Below are 19,203 nucleotides of genomic sequence, written 5' to 3' on the forward strand. Positions count from 1 at the left end.
TAATCCAACATTCTCTGAGTTCATACCAAAACCAACCCATTTCAATCACATAATTAATCCAAGTTTGCTACTTCCCTCCAATTAAACATGTGTTAGTGCTTTCAAATCCCCATCAAGAAAATAATCCCAAAGGCTCAAACCATGATGCATTGTTTACATTTAGCAAGCCAAGAATTAGGACTTTGACCACCAAAAAATAATCTCGAGGAAAATGAATATCATATCACAATATCTTTACTACTTTTCTAGGTCACACAAATCTTGATGAGTTTGGCAGTATAGATGAGGGATATTAGCACTGTCAGTTTTTTTTCTGAGAAAGAGTTACACACTGTTACAACATTCTCCCCACCTTTGGAGCATGACAGTCCCATTTTGATCAATCCTTCGGATTGCAAAGCCTGCTGGATATCTTGCAGTGACCAGAAAGTTGGAAGATATATAATGATAAGAAAACTGACTAAGATCACAAAGAATCATTGAACCAGTTAAAACTTTTTTGCAATAATGATGATGACATCGAGTGAGATACTGCTGCAGTGATGCTGGTCAGATCATTCCTTTTGCACCAGAACTTCCATGTCACCAAGTTCCACCTCAATTCTTTGCCATTCCCTTCCGCTATCAAATAACAACTCGATCTGCTCTAGAGATTTGCCTTTGGTTTCAGGAACATACATATACATAAAAACCACCGAGATTGCTGAAATTGCCGAAAAAATGAAGAAGGTTCCAGCCACAGAAAGGGCACGACACATCGACAGGAAGGACATTGCAACCACACCACTGCTCACTCTATTCCCTACAGTTCCTAATGCAGCTGCCTGAGCACGCAGCCTTAAAGGGAAGATTTCAGAGCTCATTACCCAACAAATGGGACCTAATCCCACTGAAAAGAATGCCACATTTCCGCATACAGCCAATATCGCGACCAAAATTCCTACTCTAGGCGAAACCAGTTCGTGTCCAAGCAATGAAAGAGCTAGACCCAAACAAAACAGGGAAACGGTCATACCAACAGTGCTAACATATAGCAAAGGCTTTCTACCAACTCTGTCAATTAGGAGGATCGCAACCAAGATGAATGTAGTTTTAGTAAAACCAACAGCAACAGTCGCAGCAAGAAGTTTGCTGTCAGAACTGATTCCTGCATCCCTAAATATGGTTGGGCTGTAATACACAGTTGCGTCAATACCACTGATTTGCTGGAAGCACTGTATGCCAAACCCGGTGATCAGCATCCTACGAAGTGCAGGGGAGGGCCTCAGGAACTCCAACCACACAGCTTTTTCCTCACACTTCTCTCCCTTCACACCACCAGCAGCTTCCTCTATTTCAGCTAATTTGCACTCAACTTCTTCCTCGCTCTCGCTGATCCTCATTAGCACTGATCTTGCTTCTTCTACCTTTTTTTGCATGACCAACCATCTAGGAGATTCGGGGATTACAAACAATGCGAATCCAATGAAAACGGATGGGACAATTCCGATACCAAGCATTATCCTCCAGCTTATATGTTCTGAAAGACCAGAGAAGGCATAGTTTGAAATGTAACCAAGAAGGATTCCAAGATTTATAAAAATCTCAGGGAAAGAGGTGAATGATCCTCGAGAGACAGTAGGAGATATCTCTGCAATATAAACCGGTGCAACCATGACCCCACATCCTATTCCGACTCCAGCCAGAAGCCTGCCTATGATCAGCACTCGGAAAGATGGCGCAAAAGCCATTATAGCAGCACCAGTTTGAAAAATAATTGCAGCTAAACAAATGGTCCATTTCCGGCCAATAGCATCCGAGGTTCTTCCAGCTGCTAAACTACCTACAAGGGAAATAATGCTCAAACACCCAACTAGAACTTCTTGCTGAACTTCTGTTATGTGCAAATCCTTTTGGATGAAAAGAATGCATCCACTCATAACACCCACATCTGCAGAAGAAGGCCATGACTGGAAGAGGTAAGTTTGGTGCATTGTATATGTCTAGAATAATCAAACATAAGCATGTCTACTGCATTCCCTTCCAAGATATCAAAAGATTACAGTTATGATTTCAGCTATCACCAGAACTTTAAAACATTTATGATATAACTTTACTATTAAATCAACTGTTCTCTATACAATGAGTCGACAATTAAACTGCAATGCAGTCCAGCAGTGAATGGCAACTTTTGTGCTCAGTAAGAAAAAAAAATTATCAAGTTTCTGACAAAGTTGGCAATATTAACTAACATTTTTTGGTATTAGGGAGAAAGAGGTGGTGCAACTTGATCAGAATTAAACAAGTTAAACATAATTGTATAAAAAATATACTAGCCAAAGGTATTGGATAAGCATCAAAAGATATAAACCATCATAGACTAGTCAAGCATGAGCCTAAGGAAATATATAACAGTTTCTTTTACTGAAAGAGAGCAAAAACCATTTAAACATGGTAAAAGATGAACCAAATCACAAGGTCACCTTGCCAGTATGAGATCTGGTGAAGGTCAACAGTAGCCCTACCCCTGCAAGCAGTGAGGCTGTTTTCACTAGCAATCTTATTATGATTTCAAATCTCATCCTTTATCATTTGAGCTTGGTATTTCCTAGTGTTCTGTAAGAATGGTTAATTTTTTAAATTGAACATTGCATCACCAAGACCTTGTATTGCTCTTCGCCAATAATAAATACTTAGAATTTTAAAAGAATTAAAAAGTTTTTAGAATTTTAGAAGTTCTAAATAAATAAAAAATCGAATCGCTTCAATTGTTCATATTGAAATGAATCGAGATTGATAAGGAGTTAGTCAATGATGTTCGAGCATGTACTTTTTTTGAGTGTTTATTTATTTTCTATCGGTCTCTATGGATTGATCACAAGTCGAAACATGGTTAGAGCACTTGAAGAGCACCTTTGGCCACAGAATCAAATGAAAAACAACCAAATCAATCAAGGACATTTCAGCTGCGAAGATGAGAAATAAAGAGATTTTGGCTGGCATAACAGAACCAATTGGTGCCGCTCATGCCGGAATCTGACAATTACAAAGCTATTATATGATAAAAAACACTCAATTTGAAGAAAACCAGCTGCTAATTCTACTTGTCAGTTAGTATTTCCCTTAATATACACGATCATCTAAAGAACAGATCTCAGAGACCCACATCTGGATCTCCGCTCGTCATTCCAAAAGCATCGAAAGCCAAAAAAAAACACAAACTTTAGCAGATTGGGATGGTAAAAATAAAAGAGGTTTTCCTCACCGTAACCGAGAAGTACAGAATTCAGAGAAGCAAAAACAGCACAGACGAAGACATATCTCTTGCTTTCGCTTCCCCGTGTCGGCCGATCGTTGGCGAGTTCGGCCTCGATCCTTTCGTACTTCCCTTTGCTTCCGATTCCAGGCAGGATGGAGCTCCCGTTCCCGGTCCCGGATTCGTTGCCGAACGCCGCGTCATCGCCCGACGCCATCATCCCAACCCCTCTCTCTCTCTCTCTATGAATTAGGATCGAGAAATAGACAGGGGCTTTCCGGGATCTGGGGAGGGTTTTAGCTTCGATCCGAGGGGAAGAACCTTGCAGTGCGACTTCGACTTCGACTTCGCACCCACAGGAGAGGACGACCAGCGCCGACTGAGATGAGGAAGCTTTGACTTCACACTCTGTTTTTACTAGGACCTTTTCGTGAATCTATTTTCCGTAATTGGCGCTCACTTCTCTACCCTTATAGCTATTGGGCAATAAGTGCGGGACCCGCATGCGGTTGTCCGTTCCTCTACTGCCGGTTCCGTAGGTGTCTCTTCCAAGAATCTTGTATTAAGTGCAGATCTTTGGGGCGCCCGTACAGAAACCCAAGAACGTACCCGTCGATGTGAAACGCAGGATGAACATTGTTGCGAGATTGACGGTGTGGATTATGTGGTTGGCTTCTGTATGCGTCTTTCTCGGTGGTACTATACGTGAATAATTAAATATAATTTATAAAAATATTTTTTTTAAATATAAGAGGAAAATTAATTATGATTAGATTATATGATTGGCTTCTTTATGTCTCTTTGTTGATGATATAACCTATAAATTAAGAAAAAAAAAGGGTTAACATGATGTTGGATAAGGTAAATTAATTATGATTAGATTTGAGACTAATACAAAAATTACCTTCTTTGTTGAGTTCTTGATAAGAACAAATATTGAATGAAGCTTTATTGTATAAATGAAATAGCTTTAGCTTGAATCTATTAATAAGTTCTTCTCTTATTTATAGGAATTAGGAGGGAGGATTTCCCTAACAGAATAGAGGATTTTCCTCAACAGAATGAGAAATTTCCTCATATAGTTAGGAAAATCTTATTTTCTATCATGCCCCCACAAGATGGTGCTCCTGATAAGGATACCAATCTTGAATCGATGCAAAGAATTGTTTACAAGCGATAGGCTTCATGAGTAAGATAAGTGTAGATCGCTACTGCTGCTGCTGCGATTGCTGTTGTTGTGATGGCACAGGCGTTCCCTTCATTCTCCTTAAGTCTGCCGAATGTTGACAGATTAGCGAAGACTACCGCGGTGAGGAAGATGAGGATTGACCACGGAGCCTCTTAGGAATGCAACGGCATTGGTCGCTAGCCGAAGGGTGAAGCTTCACTTTTCTTAGCGACGTTGGTCACTGGCCGAAGGCAAGAGTGAAGCTTCGCTTTTCTCAACGACGTTGGTCGTGGTCGGCTGTAACGGTAGAGAAGAAATCTACAGCAAAAGAGGAAACTGCAACAGAGGAGGAAGCTGTAGCAGAAGAGGAAGGAAAATAGCTACAACGAGGAAGAAAGGTGGGGCAGTGCTGATGAGCAGCACTAGAGATGCCGTAGCGGAAGGGAACGGACGTTGGCGCAGAGTGGCAACACCAATGATGAATTGGCAATGAGAAGAGAGCTTGCTCTAGGCAAGCGGCTCTGATACCATGATAGAAATAATAGAAGATAAGAACAAATATTGAATGAAGCTTTATTGTATAAATGAAATAGCTTTAGCTTGAATCTATTAACATGTTCCTTCTCCTATTTATAGGAATTAGGAGGGAGGATTTCCCTAACAGAATAGAGGATTTTCCTTGAGAAATTTCCTCATATAGTTAGGAAAATCTTATCTTCTATCAGTTCTCACATTGTCTAAAAGAATTTTGAAGGTTGAATATAAACAGATTGTAAAATTATAAGTTGATACAAATAGTAAAAAATAAATAAAGAATATATATAATTATTAGGACTGTAATAACATAATATACATTGGATAGAAATAGAAAGTGGACTGGAAGGTAGAATCAGCCATATCCTATTAATTTGAAGGTTAATTGGTTGATGATTAATTTTGTTTGATTGTGAAAGTAATCTATAACTTGAGAACTAATTGATAGGAGGATTTACCTCTCTTTGCATTTTGATCTTCAGGATAAAAGATTGCATTAGTTTTTAAAAATAATAATAATTATTATTTATTTTAAGAAATATTATTGATCAGTGCAAACATAAGGAAACAAAAAGAATCGGAGGCTAGCATTCATTCCATTGATAGCCTTATGCACATTGTCTAACTCTATTTAGAATAGGTTTGTTTTCATGGTTTAAGCTTTCTCAATCGTCTAAATCTACCTTCAATATTTACTTACATGTATGTTGAAGGGACCTTTTTTTTCTTTTTAGGTGACCTTGAAGTCTTATACTCCCTTATACTCACCGTCGGATTTGCTAAATTAGGTCTGGAATTCGTATCTCAAGATTCATTATATTGATTCCAAAAGTTATTTAAGAATGAAAATAAAGGATTGCACATAGTTCTTTAAAGACTAATTACATAGTTATCTTATAGTTATCATAACATCATCGGTTTTACTAATGAAAAAACGAAAATAAAAGATAAATAGATAATTTTAATGTTTTAGTTGGTGATGACAGATACGATGTCGCTAGGGCTACGAGTGGCCGTTATGGATGAGGAGAGTTTGCTCGGCAACTATGTCAACGATGGATATGATAACATACTCAGCATCGAATTCCAGGACCCATATTTTGTTGTTGGATGTTTCCGTTGGGAGCTCAACTCCTCCTTCAACTAGCCCCCCCGCATCTCCCCTTTTTCATGCTTATGCAATAATTGATGTGGTAGTAGGGGGAGCAATAGGAGCTCCGATGACCCTAGCTTCGGGTTGAGCGATCTGCTCAATGGGTCAGTGATGATCGGCCACCATCTTCATTATAGATGTTGTGACGACCACCACCATCTACGTCATCACTAATATAATTATTGAGCGGCGCCACTATGTAGCTATGTCAATGCTAATACATATATCGAGCATTCCTTTCACCACTCGACAACTACATTAGCGTCGACGTAGATTACGTCACCGGAGCTCTTGTTGCTCCCCTTGTTACCGCATGGATACGAAAAAGAGGAAATGAGGGGCTCGTTGGAGGAGTTTTATTCACTACGATTGTTATCAACTAAGAAGGGAAGCTTTGGAAGGCAGGTAAGCAAGTGGTTATCAAACTCTTGACGGACGTATTCGGCGACGTTAGAAAAATATAAGTCTTGGAATTCGATGTTGAGTACATCATCATACCCATCATCGATACAATTATCGAGCAACCCTTATCTCTTATCGTTACTCTTTTCATCTACAATAGTCACCGTCACCCGTGGCTCCAACGGTATCGTCATCTATTATCACCAATTAAAATATTAAATTTATCTTTTAAATTTATGTTTTTGTGTGTTCTACTAAATCGATGGTATTAGTGCAAATAGGCATAAATGTTTCTGTTTTATAATTATAAAAATATTAATATAATTTTTAAAATATAAAAATTAAAATACTAAAGATAATTAACTATATTAAATAATCTTTAATTAGCCCACTGAACAACACGTACTACATGCCACGCTCAATAAGGGTGAGGCTGGGCAGGGATTCTAATTGGAACGTGTGTCGGAACTCTTTCCTGTGGTCGTCGTTTTCTCGAGTCCTCCACTGTTGCATTGCTGTAGAAGAACAAAGACCAGGCCGACGTTGCGTCGAGCTCCAGCGACGCACCGGCTCGGCTCCCCCATCTTCTTCCTCGCGGGGCCCCCGACAGCGCCCACCGTTCCATTCGTCGCCACCGACCAAATGCTGGTGTGCGTCGTATCTGTCGGCCACTCGCCGTTGGGGGAAACGCCACGGCCCCCCGATCGCCATCTTCCTCGGTCCATTCACCAGCCCGGAATTAGACGGGGAAGTCTGTCACCGCAGCATCACCAACCGAGTCCACCTCGTCAACGAGCAGTGCTCCTGCCGTCAAACTGATGACTCACCAACACCTCACTCTGAGTTGGCGTGCAATCGATGGAATCTCTGAGCTTCCTTTCCTGCATAAACTACTATGAAAATACTACATATTTCAGGATTATATATACATAGAGATGAACTCTGAAAAGTAAATTCTTCTCATCTAAAGATTGATAGTTTCTTTTGTAGATCAAATCGCTCCTCATACAGACGTGATTTCTTGTACTTATGCTGAGGTATATTACAGATATATGATCGCACGAAAGCTATTATTGGCGGTAGCTGTCATTGCCAGTTTCTAATGCCGACTGAAATCTCAGCCCGACACTGACGTGCTCTTCTCTGTAACAATAGGCTTGCTTGAGAAGTAAGCAATGCCTCTTCCTCTCCCACTCCTCTTCTGCTTCTTTACCTCTCCTTCCCTTTATATTACGTGCCGCATGCATTAACTTCTGGAGTTTGTGGCTTCCAGTCCTGCAGACGACGACAACACACACTACATTGATCACTTTCCTCTTCCACATTTAATACACAGGTATTAACGTCAGCAGCAGCAGCAGCAGCGATTCCAATCTCCGTCGGCCAACTTCTTATTCTATCCCAAATCCGACATGCTCTCAGCTTCTATTCGCTGCCAGCAACTGCTTCCTCTCGTCCCAAATCGCTCGTCCTGCCGTTTCCACCGTAGCCATGGGAGAGAGCTTGAAGTGCTCACAGGTGTTTGATCGTGGTTGTGAGGAAGGTCGATGACTGTTGGTGTGTGCTATGTATGATTCTTTTGTTTGGGTTTATCTTGAAGGACGCAGATCTGGTCGGTGGAAGAGCACAGCAGCGGGAGAGGCAGACGCGGAATGCGGCGGTGGCGGCGCTGAGATGCCCGCGGTGCGAGTCCACCAACACCAAGTTCTGCTACTACAACAACTACAGCAAGTTGCAGCCGCGGCACTACTGCCGGGCCTGTCGCAGGCACTGGACCGAGGGCGGCGCGCTCCGCAACGTGCCTGTGGGTGGCAGCCGCAAGAACAAGCGCCCCCGGGGCGCTCAAACCACACCCGCTGATGCATCAGATGGTCATGGAAACGGAAGAAGCATCGACGACGGCAGCAGCAGCGTTTTCTCTGACGCTTCCAATCTGCCGATCATCCGTCAGCCAACACCGCCGGAGCATTTTGGCGCCGGATCTGAAGAACCGCTCGTCTTGAGCTCTTATCATGAAAGCCCTCATCCTTTCTCTTCATTACCGTTCTATGATTGCACAGGGCAAGACTCCTTCACTGTCGATGATCGTCTCTTTGCAATGGAGACCTCGATGCTGCACCTGCCGGCGAGCAACTTGAGTCACTGGGACGACATCATCGACCTCGTCAACCTCGAACTCAAGCCGCCGGCGCCCGACCGAGTGGATCACACTCTGACTTACTGAAGCATCGACTGCCTTCTGCTCTTGGTTGCTGGATTTTGTTCTACGATGTGGATGGAGACTGAAGAGGAAACCGATGGGAATTTGTTCTCCGGATATCAAACTCCACTGTTTGGTTATATTCTGTAGGCAAATCAATTAACACATCTGAACATTCTCAGTGAAATCTCTGAGATTTTGATGTTTCAGTTTGCTGATGCACACAGATCCATTCCAATATTCCAAAGCCAAATTACTTGGAACATTCACCAACCAGTAATTTAGCTTTTTTTAAATCAAATATTTTCACAAAGGGCTTTGAAACAATATGGGAACACCTGAAATGTTTAGTATTACATACATATCAATCTGCAGATGTGTGGTTTTTTGGCTTAGATCCATCTCCCAGAAACTTTTCAGGTGAAACAGATGAAAGAAAGCTTATGAACCAAGCTGTGGAAGATAGAATTCACACCATATACCCTATCTATACACAGAACAACTGCACTTTGGGAGTAACATGCAACTCGCACTTCACGCACCATCAACTTTCGGTGCAATGCATGCTTTCATACCCGAAATGGGAAGCCGAAATTTTGATATATTCTTATTGCACCTCCTCGTCCAGCAGTGACGATTACCATTCCCCATGCTGACCTGCTTTGCACCTGCAGAGCCCCTTTGTAAAGCTCACCGCTGGTTTGAGGGCTAAGATTGTTCCGTTGCGGCTTCTCTTCAGGCCAAGCCACAGAATCCAGATCGGTGGAGTAGTTGGCGTTCGAAAAGATGCGACTGTGAAGAGGGCTTTCGGAGTAGATAGGCGACGATGAACTCTCATGCCCATTGCTCTGAGCATGCACCTCCAATTCACACTTGGATGCTAGGTCAAGGCCATTCTGTCTGTTGCTATGGCCCACAACCAACCCTGAAGCAGTGGTGCTTGGCCATGCAACCGCCACCGTCACATCCTGGCAGTGGAAGTGCTCATAAGATTGAGTGGAGTTGATGACACCCTTAGTCCTACTTGGTTGAGAATCAGCATCATATCTCCACATATAAACATGGGAATCCTCGCTAGCACAGATCACATACTTCCCATTTGGGGCCAAGGAGGCTGAGATTTGGCTGCTTGTGTTGCGAAAGCCTGAAAAAAAGATGGAACAGCATCAGACCAATCAACCTTGATAACAAAATTCGATACACACGGTCCTCGCAAGTCGCAACCATGAATACAGAATACAACATAGTCATTGGAGAAAGAAGTGCCGACATACTATAATGAAACTTCAAATGTGTTTCATCAAAGATATCGATGCTTTAAATTGCAACATATAAATAAAAATTTATATATTTTATTTAGTGGTATGAAACCGAGGGCCGAGTGAGCTGCCTATGACTCCTTAGCAAAAAAGTGACCAACATCCTTGAGTTAAAATTTGCTGAAAGGACATTAGTGCATCTATGAGATTCTTTCAGAAAAGCCAATGACACAACAAAGATCCCTTCTGATTGTGACCATCTGGTGCTGTGATCCTCCATTACAGATTGTTCCCAAGATAATCTGCAACACTGAGGACCATTAAGTAATCTATGCAAGTCCTCCACAATGGAAATTTTAAAAATGTCACCAAGGTCCAACGCAGAACAAGTTGCTCGTGATTTGGAAGATCATATAATTCATGGAAAAAACTGCTTATTCTTCTTTTCCCTTCTAAGGGTGTTCTTTAAACAGGTCCTATACTCAAAAACTGTCTACATAAGGTAAGATTTCTTTGGTGAGAGCACAGCCACAATGAACACCAGGCCGTACCACGAAGATCTGTGCAAGATAGTCACTCGATAATGCGTTGGCAGTGGCCATACAGCATGAATTCATATTGAACATTGATTTAGATGATTGCTTTCTCCAGGATTATTCGACAGATGATGAATTAGTGTGTAGATCATCATACGAACAGGCTCAAAGCATTTTCATATGCCAGATGACAGGAAGTTGCTTTTCACCTCTTTGAAATTCAAAAACAAAATCATAAAGATTGGTGAAGTCCAGATCAAGATCTTTTCATATTACTGTCCAGGAAAAAACATAACAAAATCTCCTACCAAGGCAATTACTAACAAAACAACTATTCGGTGAATGTACAATCACAAGTTGATGCAAGTTAAGTGCACAGAGCAATAACCTTTATGGATGTGAAAAATAGATGCATTGATAATCAAGAATCTGTATTACTTCTTTGATATAAGGGTTAAAAAATAGATTTGGGTGAAATTTTTTGGCAGATTCATATTATTTGGTTCTATCTTAGCTACAGAATTCTAAGATTAATAGAAGGAACAAAGTATAAAACAAAGCATAGCCATAAATGTTGATAATATAATATCCAAAGTCATCATTTTTTATCACAAGAACAAAAAGTTACATCACCACCAGAAAATATCTGGATCATGTTGATTAAGAAAGGTGCCTGCATAACACCACATATACACTGGACCACAAATCTACATAAATATATATTTCCAGCTGTTCAAGTAGGAATCTTTTTTTTTAATTTAAGAAAAGAACTTGGAGCTTTTTCTGAATTTCCTGATCCTTTACATGATAGAAATTCAAATACATAGGTTCTTAAGTCTCTAAAAAAAAAGGAATATGAAAGATTGAACTCCTAATTCAGATGACCATCAGATACAAAACTTTGGTTATCTCGTGTCACATTATTAAAGCATCCTAAAGTTCAAACTACAAGATCCTACTACATTCTGAATGTGATGTCTTGCTGAGTTTGACCTCATGATAGTGGAGAATAACTAGCATTTGTCACCCCATTGTTGAAAGTCTACCTTCTTAAAAATTGCTTAAAAAATTCAGAGTAAAACTCTCAAAGTTTCGCCATTTAAAGTCTTCATCTCAGATTACTCTCCATCTCATATCTTATGTTATTCTGACCTGAGGAGGACTCCACTAAACACATTTATGCCATCTCTCCGTTCTGTAAGACTTATCTTGATGAATACATCTACTACAACAGGGCACCTTACATCAGGGATGAACCAGAGCAGGACTTTTCTGCTCAACTTGGTACCTCACTTCAAGTCACCTTTGTACACCCTAGCTCAACCCATGCAGGCAATAGTGTGCCTTGTCATCTACTTCAGAAAAGAAGGCCTGAGTCAGCCTTTGCAGCCTTAGTCCATAAGGGGCCAAAAATTGACCACATCACTTCTCATTTGTTGTCATTGTTTATGTCAATGTTTATTTTTCCTTCTTTTTATCATTGTATTGTCATGAAATTGGATGTTGTTCAGTCACTCTAATATAGTTCATTTTATCCCTTTGTTTTAGTGGATCTTTACCTTAACAGGGTACAATATAAATTTAAGATAGAAAATCCATAAGCCATCACTGCCAAGATTTACCTTTAAATTTGTGAACTAGTTCAATGCCATTGACAACACGAATTCTTGAGTCTGCTGATGTGATAAGAACTTCAGAGGAACTTCCTGGAACAAACTGTTTAATGAACTATTCAGTTCAATGCCACGTAATAAATGAAAATTTCTAAAAAATCCAAAAAAGTATAAAGCATGAAAAAAAATTTACATTCACCTATTTGGTGAATTTAATATATTTCTAGATACCTGAAAGCCAGTAATTTTCTTGTGGCTGGACTTCTTTTTCTTCGTTTGTAAGTAAACCTGGTTCTTGATGTGTAGCTTATTATCTAAAGGAAATTACAACAGTCTAACATAAGGAAAAGAAAATGCAAAGATCATTGAATAATGAAGTTAAAAATATCCCAATAGAACAAGGAGACAAATACAAAAATAGATTGGAGAAATGATCTTTATTATGGCACATACCAGATGTGTCGAACAGGTGGCAACTGCCCTTGTGCGTACCCACTAGAGCAGCCTGCAAGTCCCAACAGCTGAATCATATCATCCATATGGACTTACTTTGGGATTTCAAAGCTTACTCAATGTGGAATCAAATTTATCATTTGTCAAGCATTTGCTACCTGTCCATTAGGGGTAAAGCAGGCAGCAGTAACCATTTCATGAAGATCATTCCAATCAACAATTTGTCGGTCTGGAATACTCCATATGCGGACTTTCTCATCTAGGGATCCACTGATGAAGTATATGTCATCTACAGGATTGAATTGGATGCAGGTCACTGGATCAAAGTAGGTACAAAATTGTCATTCTCTAATAAAACATTACAACTTCAAAATACATGATCATTTAAGCAAAACAGGCAATGCAGAGCAAATTTTTGCTTACCATAGTCACTGTGGGAAAATGTTTTCAAACAAGAACTGCTAGACATGTGCCACAGTCTGACTGTTTTGTCCATTGAAGATGATAGCAGATACTGCATTAAGAAGTAGATGCATATCATTTAGATAAGACTTTTAATCATAACATTATCAGTATCATATTATCTACCAGATGATCAAACATTAGTAAAAGCATTGAGCACCTTTGATTATGCCAAAGCATTATGTAAAAGAGAAAAAAAAAAGAAGAACTTTCCACTAAATCTAGGAAAGGCACAAGTATAAATTTTCTGCAGGTTCCGTGTAGTTTGTCTTAATCAAAGATGTATACAAATCATTAACAACATGATGTACCATCAAGATATCAAGCAAATCTTTCAAGTGGGAGTCTGAAGCTCAAAAATAGTACAGAGAGGGAAAAAAAACACACTCCAAAAGTGACAAGTTCTGAGCATATATTTATGACATCAATGTTGTAATAGATCTCTTTCCTTTGAAGGCCTATCACTAGCTCTCTGATAGGTAAGATCTAGGTTGTCTTCCAGATCTTCCTTGGCAGAAGCTGCCATACTAGCAGTGAAACCCTAAGCAAGTTACAACTTAGACAATAATAAAGATGTGCATCAGCAATCAAGGAATTATCTTACATTCGATTTACAAATCTGAGAAGAAGTTTCATAGAACAATCAGATGACTTGAAGAAAGAAAGTAGAAAAATAAAACCAAATATGCACTTGTGAAATGAAAAAGATAACATTCAGCATCTCTAGGTCATGAGCAGGCAAACTCAAGTAAATTTGGTATTCCAACTAGAAGTTGGACTTGGTAGATGAATAGGAAATATATTTAATATAGTTGTCTACAATGATGAATTAATAGCCAACGTATACACAAAATTGATGTAGTACGGTAGGATATGTAATTGAGATGACCATTAGAATATGGCAACGAATAATGACAATCAGATTTTGAAGCTAAAGTCCTCAAAATCGAAGCACAAAATATCAAATGTATTATACAGAAGAAAGCTAAAGATTCAACACGAATAATGATTCAAATAACTACAGATGTTTTTAGCATTGCTAAGGCCAGCTAAATACTTCACTATTAGATATTGTTTCTACAGCATGTATACATGGGAAGGCATAAAATGATGTTCCAACACCCATCTAGAAACCACTACTAATTTGCCTTCTACTTTTCAATTGATGATTCCTTTTCATACCAATTTCTTCTCCAGCTCATGCCTCTAAATTTTGATCCCATTTGCCACCTATATTCTTGCGTCTTAGACATCAGTTCAGATGGAACCTATTGTTGGAGAGGGTTCTTCTATCTAGTGAATCACTTCATATTAAGGGAAACAAGATTAGCTTTAGTGGTCATGAGTCATGAATCATTTTTAAGTGAAAATCCTTGAAAGGTATACCGTCTCTTTGACCCACCCCTGTTGCTTAAAGTCTATTGTTAAACCATGTCTAGTGTTTGGAAAGAAAGGTTACATTATTGAAGACATTCACAAATTCATCAAGGATAGTGTCAGAATGTTTTTCCAACTCTTGAAGAGGATCAGATTATAACATGTTAAGAATCTAGAAATCCTAATGATAGATGAGGAACATGGACTTTCTGCAAGAGCAGAAAAAAATGTCTAATTACTTACTCAATGCTCACTAAATGAAGCTCAACCTGCTCAGGAATGAGCTCATGAACATGAGCTATCCCATGTGTGAATATTGGCATCAAATATGGATCAAAGAATCACATAAATTAAACTTTTTTCTGATAAAGTTTGCAAGTTAACTAAAGTACTACTTTTTCCTGACCTCAACTTGTTTGGAATGATTAATCAAGCATTCGTTTGTATTTTTATGACATCATGTACATGGGTGTTGGTGACATATGCTAACACCCAAAATAATCCACATATTAAAGGATTAATAACACAATCTGTAACAGTGATCAGTGAATGCAACAGTTGAAGTGGTTATTTGGGCTTAACCAATATAGCTGACAAGAGAAAATTGATGTGTAGAAAAATAAGATAATCTCAAAGAATAAACTAGCCTACTATATGCCATTTGTTGAAGCTGGTAATGCAATTGTATTTCAGAGAAAATTTCATTCATCCATTTGGTCAATGAGGAGATTAATGATAAATTACTGTGGTCAACCAGAAAACAGAATTGGGATGATCCAAAGGCGCTAACATATTTAGCAAAAAAGTAGAGTTGATAGGTGGCCTTAATATGGGATAATAATGTTAGATTACTGATAAGCTCCCTCTTTATCTTCGCTAGTGAATGGCAAATGCAGCAGCATTTACTTACTTAGTATATGCAGCACCAATGATCAGTCTTTCTTCTTATGAAGGCTCAATATACCGAAAAGCCAGACTTTAAGTTTGTAAAACCCTTTGACCCACATATGTCTTGAGAAACCTCAAACTTATCTATTGTGTTCAATCAACTAGCATTTGGCCTGCAAGTGATGCTTCGTCTCGAGTTCCTTAAGGATCAGAATTTCACAAATCAATGTTTTCCCTGGAATTAAATGGTGTTTCATCTAGAGTTAATTAGTGTTTCATCGATTACAAACAATACTAATGCTGATTTTGTTAAGACATTAGTAGGCATCATTAACAGGGAAGTTTTACCAAGTGTTGATTAATCAAACAACACTGTGTAGCTACAGAACAACTATTTAACTTTTGTGAAACAAACAAAGAAAGAAAAAATCACCTGCGATTTGGACCATGATAGATCAAGAACATCTTCTGTGTGGCCTCTGAAAGAGCAGATGGGCTTCTCTGATAAAGCGAAAAAATGGTCTGGCATCATTAAGTGGTCAGAACTCACAGACCTTCTGCTGTTAGGGACTTTTGCCTTTCTCTTCTTCTCCCAGTGGCTCCCCTCTACACAACTCATTGCCACTGCAGGTTCCGGTGAGCTGTTACCAATTGCAGCCAGAAAAGGATTACAATTCCCATTCTCCCCTATGGCTCCATCTGACAACTCCCCCTTCCTCTCCGACTCAACAACCTCCCATACATGGATAACACAGTCCTCGCCTCCACTCGCCAGATATCGCCCATCCGAGCTAAATTTGATGCTCCAGATTGCCCCATTGTGGGCCTGAATCTCCTGAGTGATGTAAAGACCAGTGAGCTCCTTATATGATTTACCATACTGCCGGACTCTGATCTTTTCAGGGCCGTGGTGGAGGGAGTGCGACCCATCCAGGCTATCATCCGTGGCTGAGCTCGACCTCCTCCCTCCCTTCTCAGACGATGTGTCTTTCTCATCACTGCTCCGCCTTTCCCGGTGATGGTGCCCACCAGAGACCACCGTGCCCGCCATGTTCTTGATGCTCTTGAACCAGCTACCTTTCTTCTTGAACCTCGCGCCCGCAGGATTCCCTGAGTTGGCCTTCAACCCGCCACCAGGGCCCTCGCAGGCGTAGCCGTTTCTCTTAGTGCCGCCGCTCCCAGACTCTTCGACGCTTTGCCGCCTCATGAGCTCCTGTACGATTGGGGACCGGCCGACGCAAATCTCGAACTCCTCCATCGTGAGCTGCCGCCCGGTCCCGACCTCCTTCAGCTTGTTCCACATCCCGTCCTCCCGTACCTCCTTCACCACGAACTCGCTCCCGTCGTCCAAATTCCTGATCGTACATTGCTGGTAACCGCCGCCACCGTCTCCGCCGCAGCTGCCGTCGGTCTCTTTGTACTTTCCCCCAGCCAGCGCCCAAGATCGCCCGACTAGGGGCGGCTTGTTGGTCGCCGTGGCAGATCCAAACGAAATAGCACGCCGCTGCGGCCGTTCCGCAATCACACGATTGGGATCGACGGAGCCATCTGATCTGGATCTGACGATTACAGACACGGCAGGCGGCGAGGAATCGAGGGACGGAACGGATGACCCAGCCTCTGCCTCCCAAGCCCTAGGCCCACCGGAGCCGGGGTCGACGTCGGGGGAAGGGGCAGTGGATTTAGCCCGGGCGAGAGCGGGGTCCCCGATAAGGCCCATCTGCTGGAGGAGGCGGCGGCGGCGCTCCTCGACGGAAGACGGCTCGGAGATCCATACGTCGTAGGAGCTGGCCACCGGCGGCGGGAAGTGGGCGGCGCGGCGCTGGTGGTGGCGGTGGCGATGGTCGGCGTCGTCGTCAGAGGCGGAGGTCGAAGAGCACGACGACGACAGGATCCGATCCAACGACTCGTAGAACTCCTCCTCGTCGCCCTCCTGCTGCTGCGGCTGCGCCACCGCCTCCCACTCCACCGCCGTCGCCGAGCTCCTCATATCCGCGTCCGCATTCCGTTCCCGAGGCTGCCGACCGACACGGCGACCCGATTCGGGGCTCCAATCGGACGTGGCGAGAAATAGTGAGGGGGACGGGGAACCAACACACAGGGGATCGAAGTCCTATGCGATGTCGTCACCGCCCCGCCCCACTCCGTAGATAAAAAAGCAGTGGCTGGCGTTAGGAACAGTTCTCTCTCACGAAGTACATCCACCCCTTCCCAAAGTCATCCCCTTAATTCCATCGTTAATATCGTCCCTCATAATAATTCACACACACATATATATATATATATATATATATATATAATAAAATACGAATATTTTTTATAAAAAAAATATTATTAGATATATTTTTAAACTGTATTCTTATATATTATAAATAAAAATTGATCGATAAGATTTCGAAACCTCGATCTTATTCATCTTAAAATAATAAAAGAGGGTTTAAGATAATAAAAATAGGAGTAAAAAATAAAGCGGAGTACAGAGGGGGAAAGCTGAAAAGGGAATAAATAAAGCACGTTGGATACTGCTGGCATTATTATGTGGGCTGAGAGAGCTCGGCACGTTCTTCTCTGTTCCACTGTAATAAGGTGGCAGCTGCCTTTTTACACACCACTTTCTCTGGATCTTCTATCACAAACTAGTTTAATCTTAGCAAATCATCCGTGCTCTCTCCCTCTCTCTCTCTCTCTCTCTCTCTCTCTCTCTCTCTCTCATAATAATGACTGTAGCTGCTTGATGCAAGGCATGCAAGGGTGTTCGCTATGATGGATGGCGCTTTGCTTGCAGTGTGTTCTAATCTCGCTTCCCCGAGAGGCAAACAGGGCATTGCAAATGACTTGCTGTGTGTGATGGCTGTCTTCCTTCTCTCCCTTTCTCGCTCTATCCTTCCTTTTATCTTTGTTTCTTTCCGCTTGTCTGAGCTAATCCGACAGGGCGGACCATTTCCCAAGCGGTTCATGGCGGTGGTCCTCCCAACGCGGTAGTCCTGTTAGGCCCGAAGGTCCCCCCATTCCCTTCACCAAAGGTACCCAACTATTAGCTGTTCCTCCCTTTGCTGGATCAGCCTAGGTAATGGCATCTTTGTTTTACCTACGTTAGGTGAACAAAATGGTCCTGCTCACTGACCGCAACAGCTTCACAGGCAAAGCTAAGGAGCTTCTAAGTAGTGCTGTTCCCGAACTCCACCATTTCTTTGTGAGCAGCAGCGATCGAGGGGTCGACGTCGATGAGAAGGGACCATGTCCTGCCCTGTTTGCGGCAAAAGAATCGTTTCAGAGGAACAGCCCCCACAAGCATGTTGCAGAGGGCAACGCCCGTAAGAGAAGAAACTAGGAATGGCTTGGGCTGATGGCAAAGAACGCTGTGGCGGACCAGATCACAAGAAAAGCACCATGAGAAGGTGTGTGGGTGTTCCTCCTGGGCTGTGGCTTACTGCTTGCATGGATAATATGCAGCCACTCCAATGATCCTGTCTCGGTAAAGACTTCTGATGGAGGTGAAATGCTGCTCTGTTCTCACATTGCCATGGGAAGAAACGACTGAGCTTAACAGTGACAATAATTGAAGTTGGATTCAGAATAAGAATGACTTGATGAGTACATCTCAAGGCTATATATATATATATACCATTGACTTAAGAACCATTTTTCATGAAAGAGAAGAAGAAGAAAGAATTAGAATCTTGAAGGGTTGACAATGCTGCACGATGAGGGGCTGAAGGAAGAATTAAACAAACATCACTGTCGTACTGAAATCAATCATGCAAGATTAGAATAAAAGCACGAATGATGTAGTTCATGGCCATGAACAGGGCCATTCCTACTACAGTGTTGAGAATGAGATAGCTTGGAGTCTGGTGAACGAGATTAACAGCCTGATTGGTGGTCGAGGAGGAGGAGGGAGAGGCAGAAGAGGAAGCAAAGGG

The 19,203-nt window shown here is 41.5% G+C and overlaps 3 protein-coding genes across 4 annotated transcripts; 1 reads left to right on the plus strand and 2 right to left on the minus strand.

Moving 5' to 3' along the window:
• Nucleotides 1-407: 407 nt before the first annotated feature.
• Nucleotides 408-3,604, minus strand: LOC135629462 (probable polyol transporter 4). Its single transcript, XM_065136854.1, has 2 exons — nucleotides 3,245-3,604; nucleotides 408-1,930 (listed from the first exon to the last, which is right to left on the minus strand). The coding sequence occupies exons 1-2, from the start codon at nucleotides 3,453-3,455 to the stop codon at nucleotides 555-557; spliced, it is 1,587 nt and encodes a 528-aa protein (XP_064992926.1). The 5' UTR covers nucleotides 3,456-3,604; the 3' UTR covers nucleotides 408-554.
• A 3,860-nt stretch (nucleotides 3,605-7,464) lies between these two features.
• On the plus strand, nucleotides 7,465-9,019 carry LOC135628857 (dof zinc finger protein DOF1.4-like). 2 transcript variants are annotated; one of them, XM_065135803.1, is made up of 3 exons: nucleotides 7,465-7,660; nucleotides 7,829-8,010; nucleotides 8,100-9,019. In XM_065135803.1, the coding sequence occupies exons 2-3, from the start codon at nucleotides 7,905-7,907 to the stop codon at nucleotides 8,714-8,716; spliced, it is 723 nt and encodes a 240-aa protein (XP_064991875.1). In that variant the 5' UTR covers nucleotides 7,465-7,660; nucleotides 7,829-7,904; the 3' UTR covers nucleotides 8,717-9,019. The 2 variants fall into 2 exon arrangements, with proteins under 2 accessions (XP_064991875.1, XP_064991876.1); XM_065135804.1 differs by lacking the exon at nucleotides 7,465-7,660 and having other exon boundaries at nucleotides 7,677-8,010; nucleotides 8,093-9,019.
• Nucleotides 8,958-17,486, minus strand: LOC135628854 (uncharacterized). The gene is made up of 7 exons (XM_065135799.1): nucleotides 15,714-17,486; nucleotides 12,977-13,067; nucleotides 12,712-12,869; nucleotides 12,554-12,605; nucleotides 12,332-12,414; nucleotides 12,110-12,203; nucleotides 8,958-9,836 (listed from the first exon to the last, which is right to left on the minus strand). Exons 1-7 carry the CDS (start codon nucleotides 17,268-17,270, stop codon nucleotides 9,262-9,264), a joined length of 2,610 nt encoding a protein of 869 aa, XP_064991871.1. The 5' UTR covers nucleotides 17,271-17,486; the 3' UTR covers nucleotides 8,958-9,261.
• Nucleotides 17,487-19,203: the final 1,717 nt, after the last annotated feature.

This window comes from Musa acuminata, chromosome BXJ3-1, assembly GCF_036884655.1.
Source record: "Musa acuminata AAA Group cultivar baxijiao chromosome BXJ3-1, Cavendish_Baxijiao_AAA, whole genome shotgun sequence".
Classification (NCBI taxonomy): domain Eukaryota; kingdom Viridiplantae; phylum Streptophyta; class Magnoliopsida; order Zingiberales; family Musaceae; genus Musa; species Musa acuminata.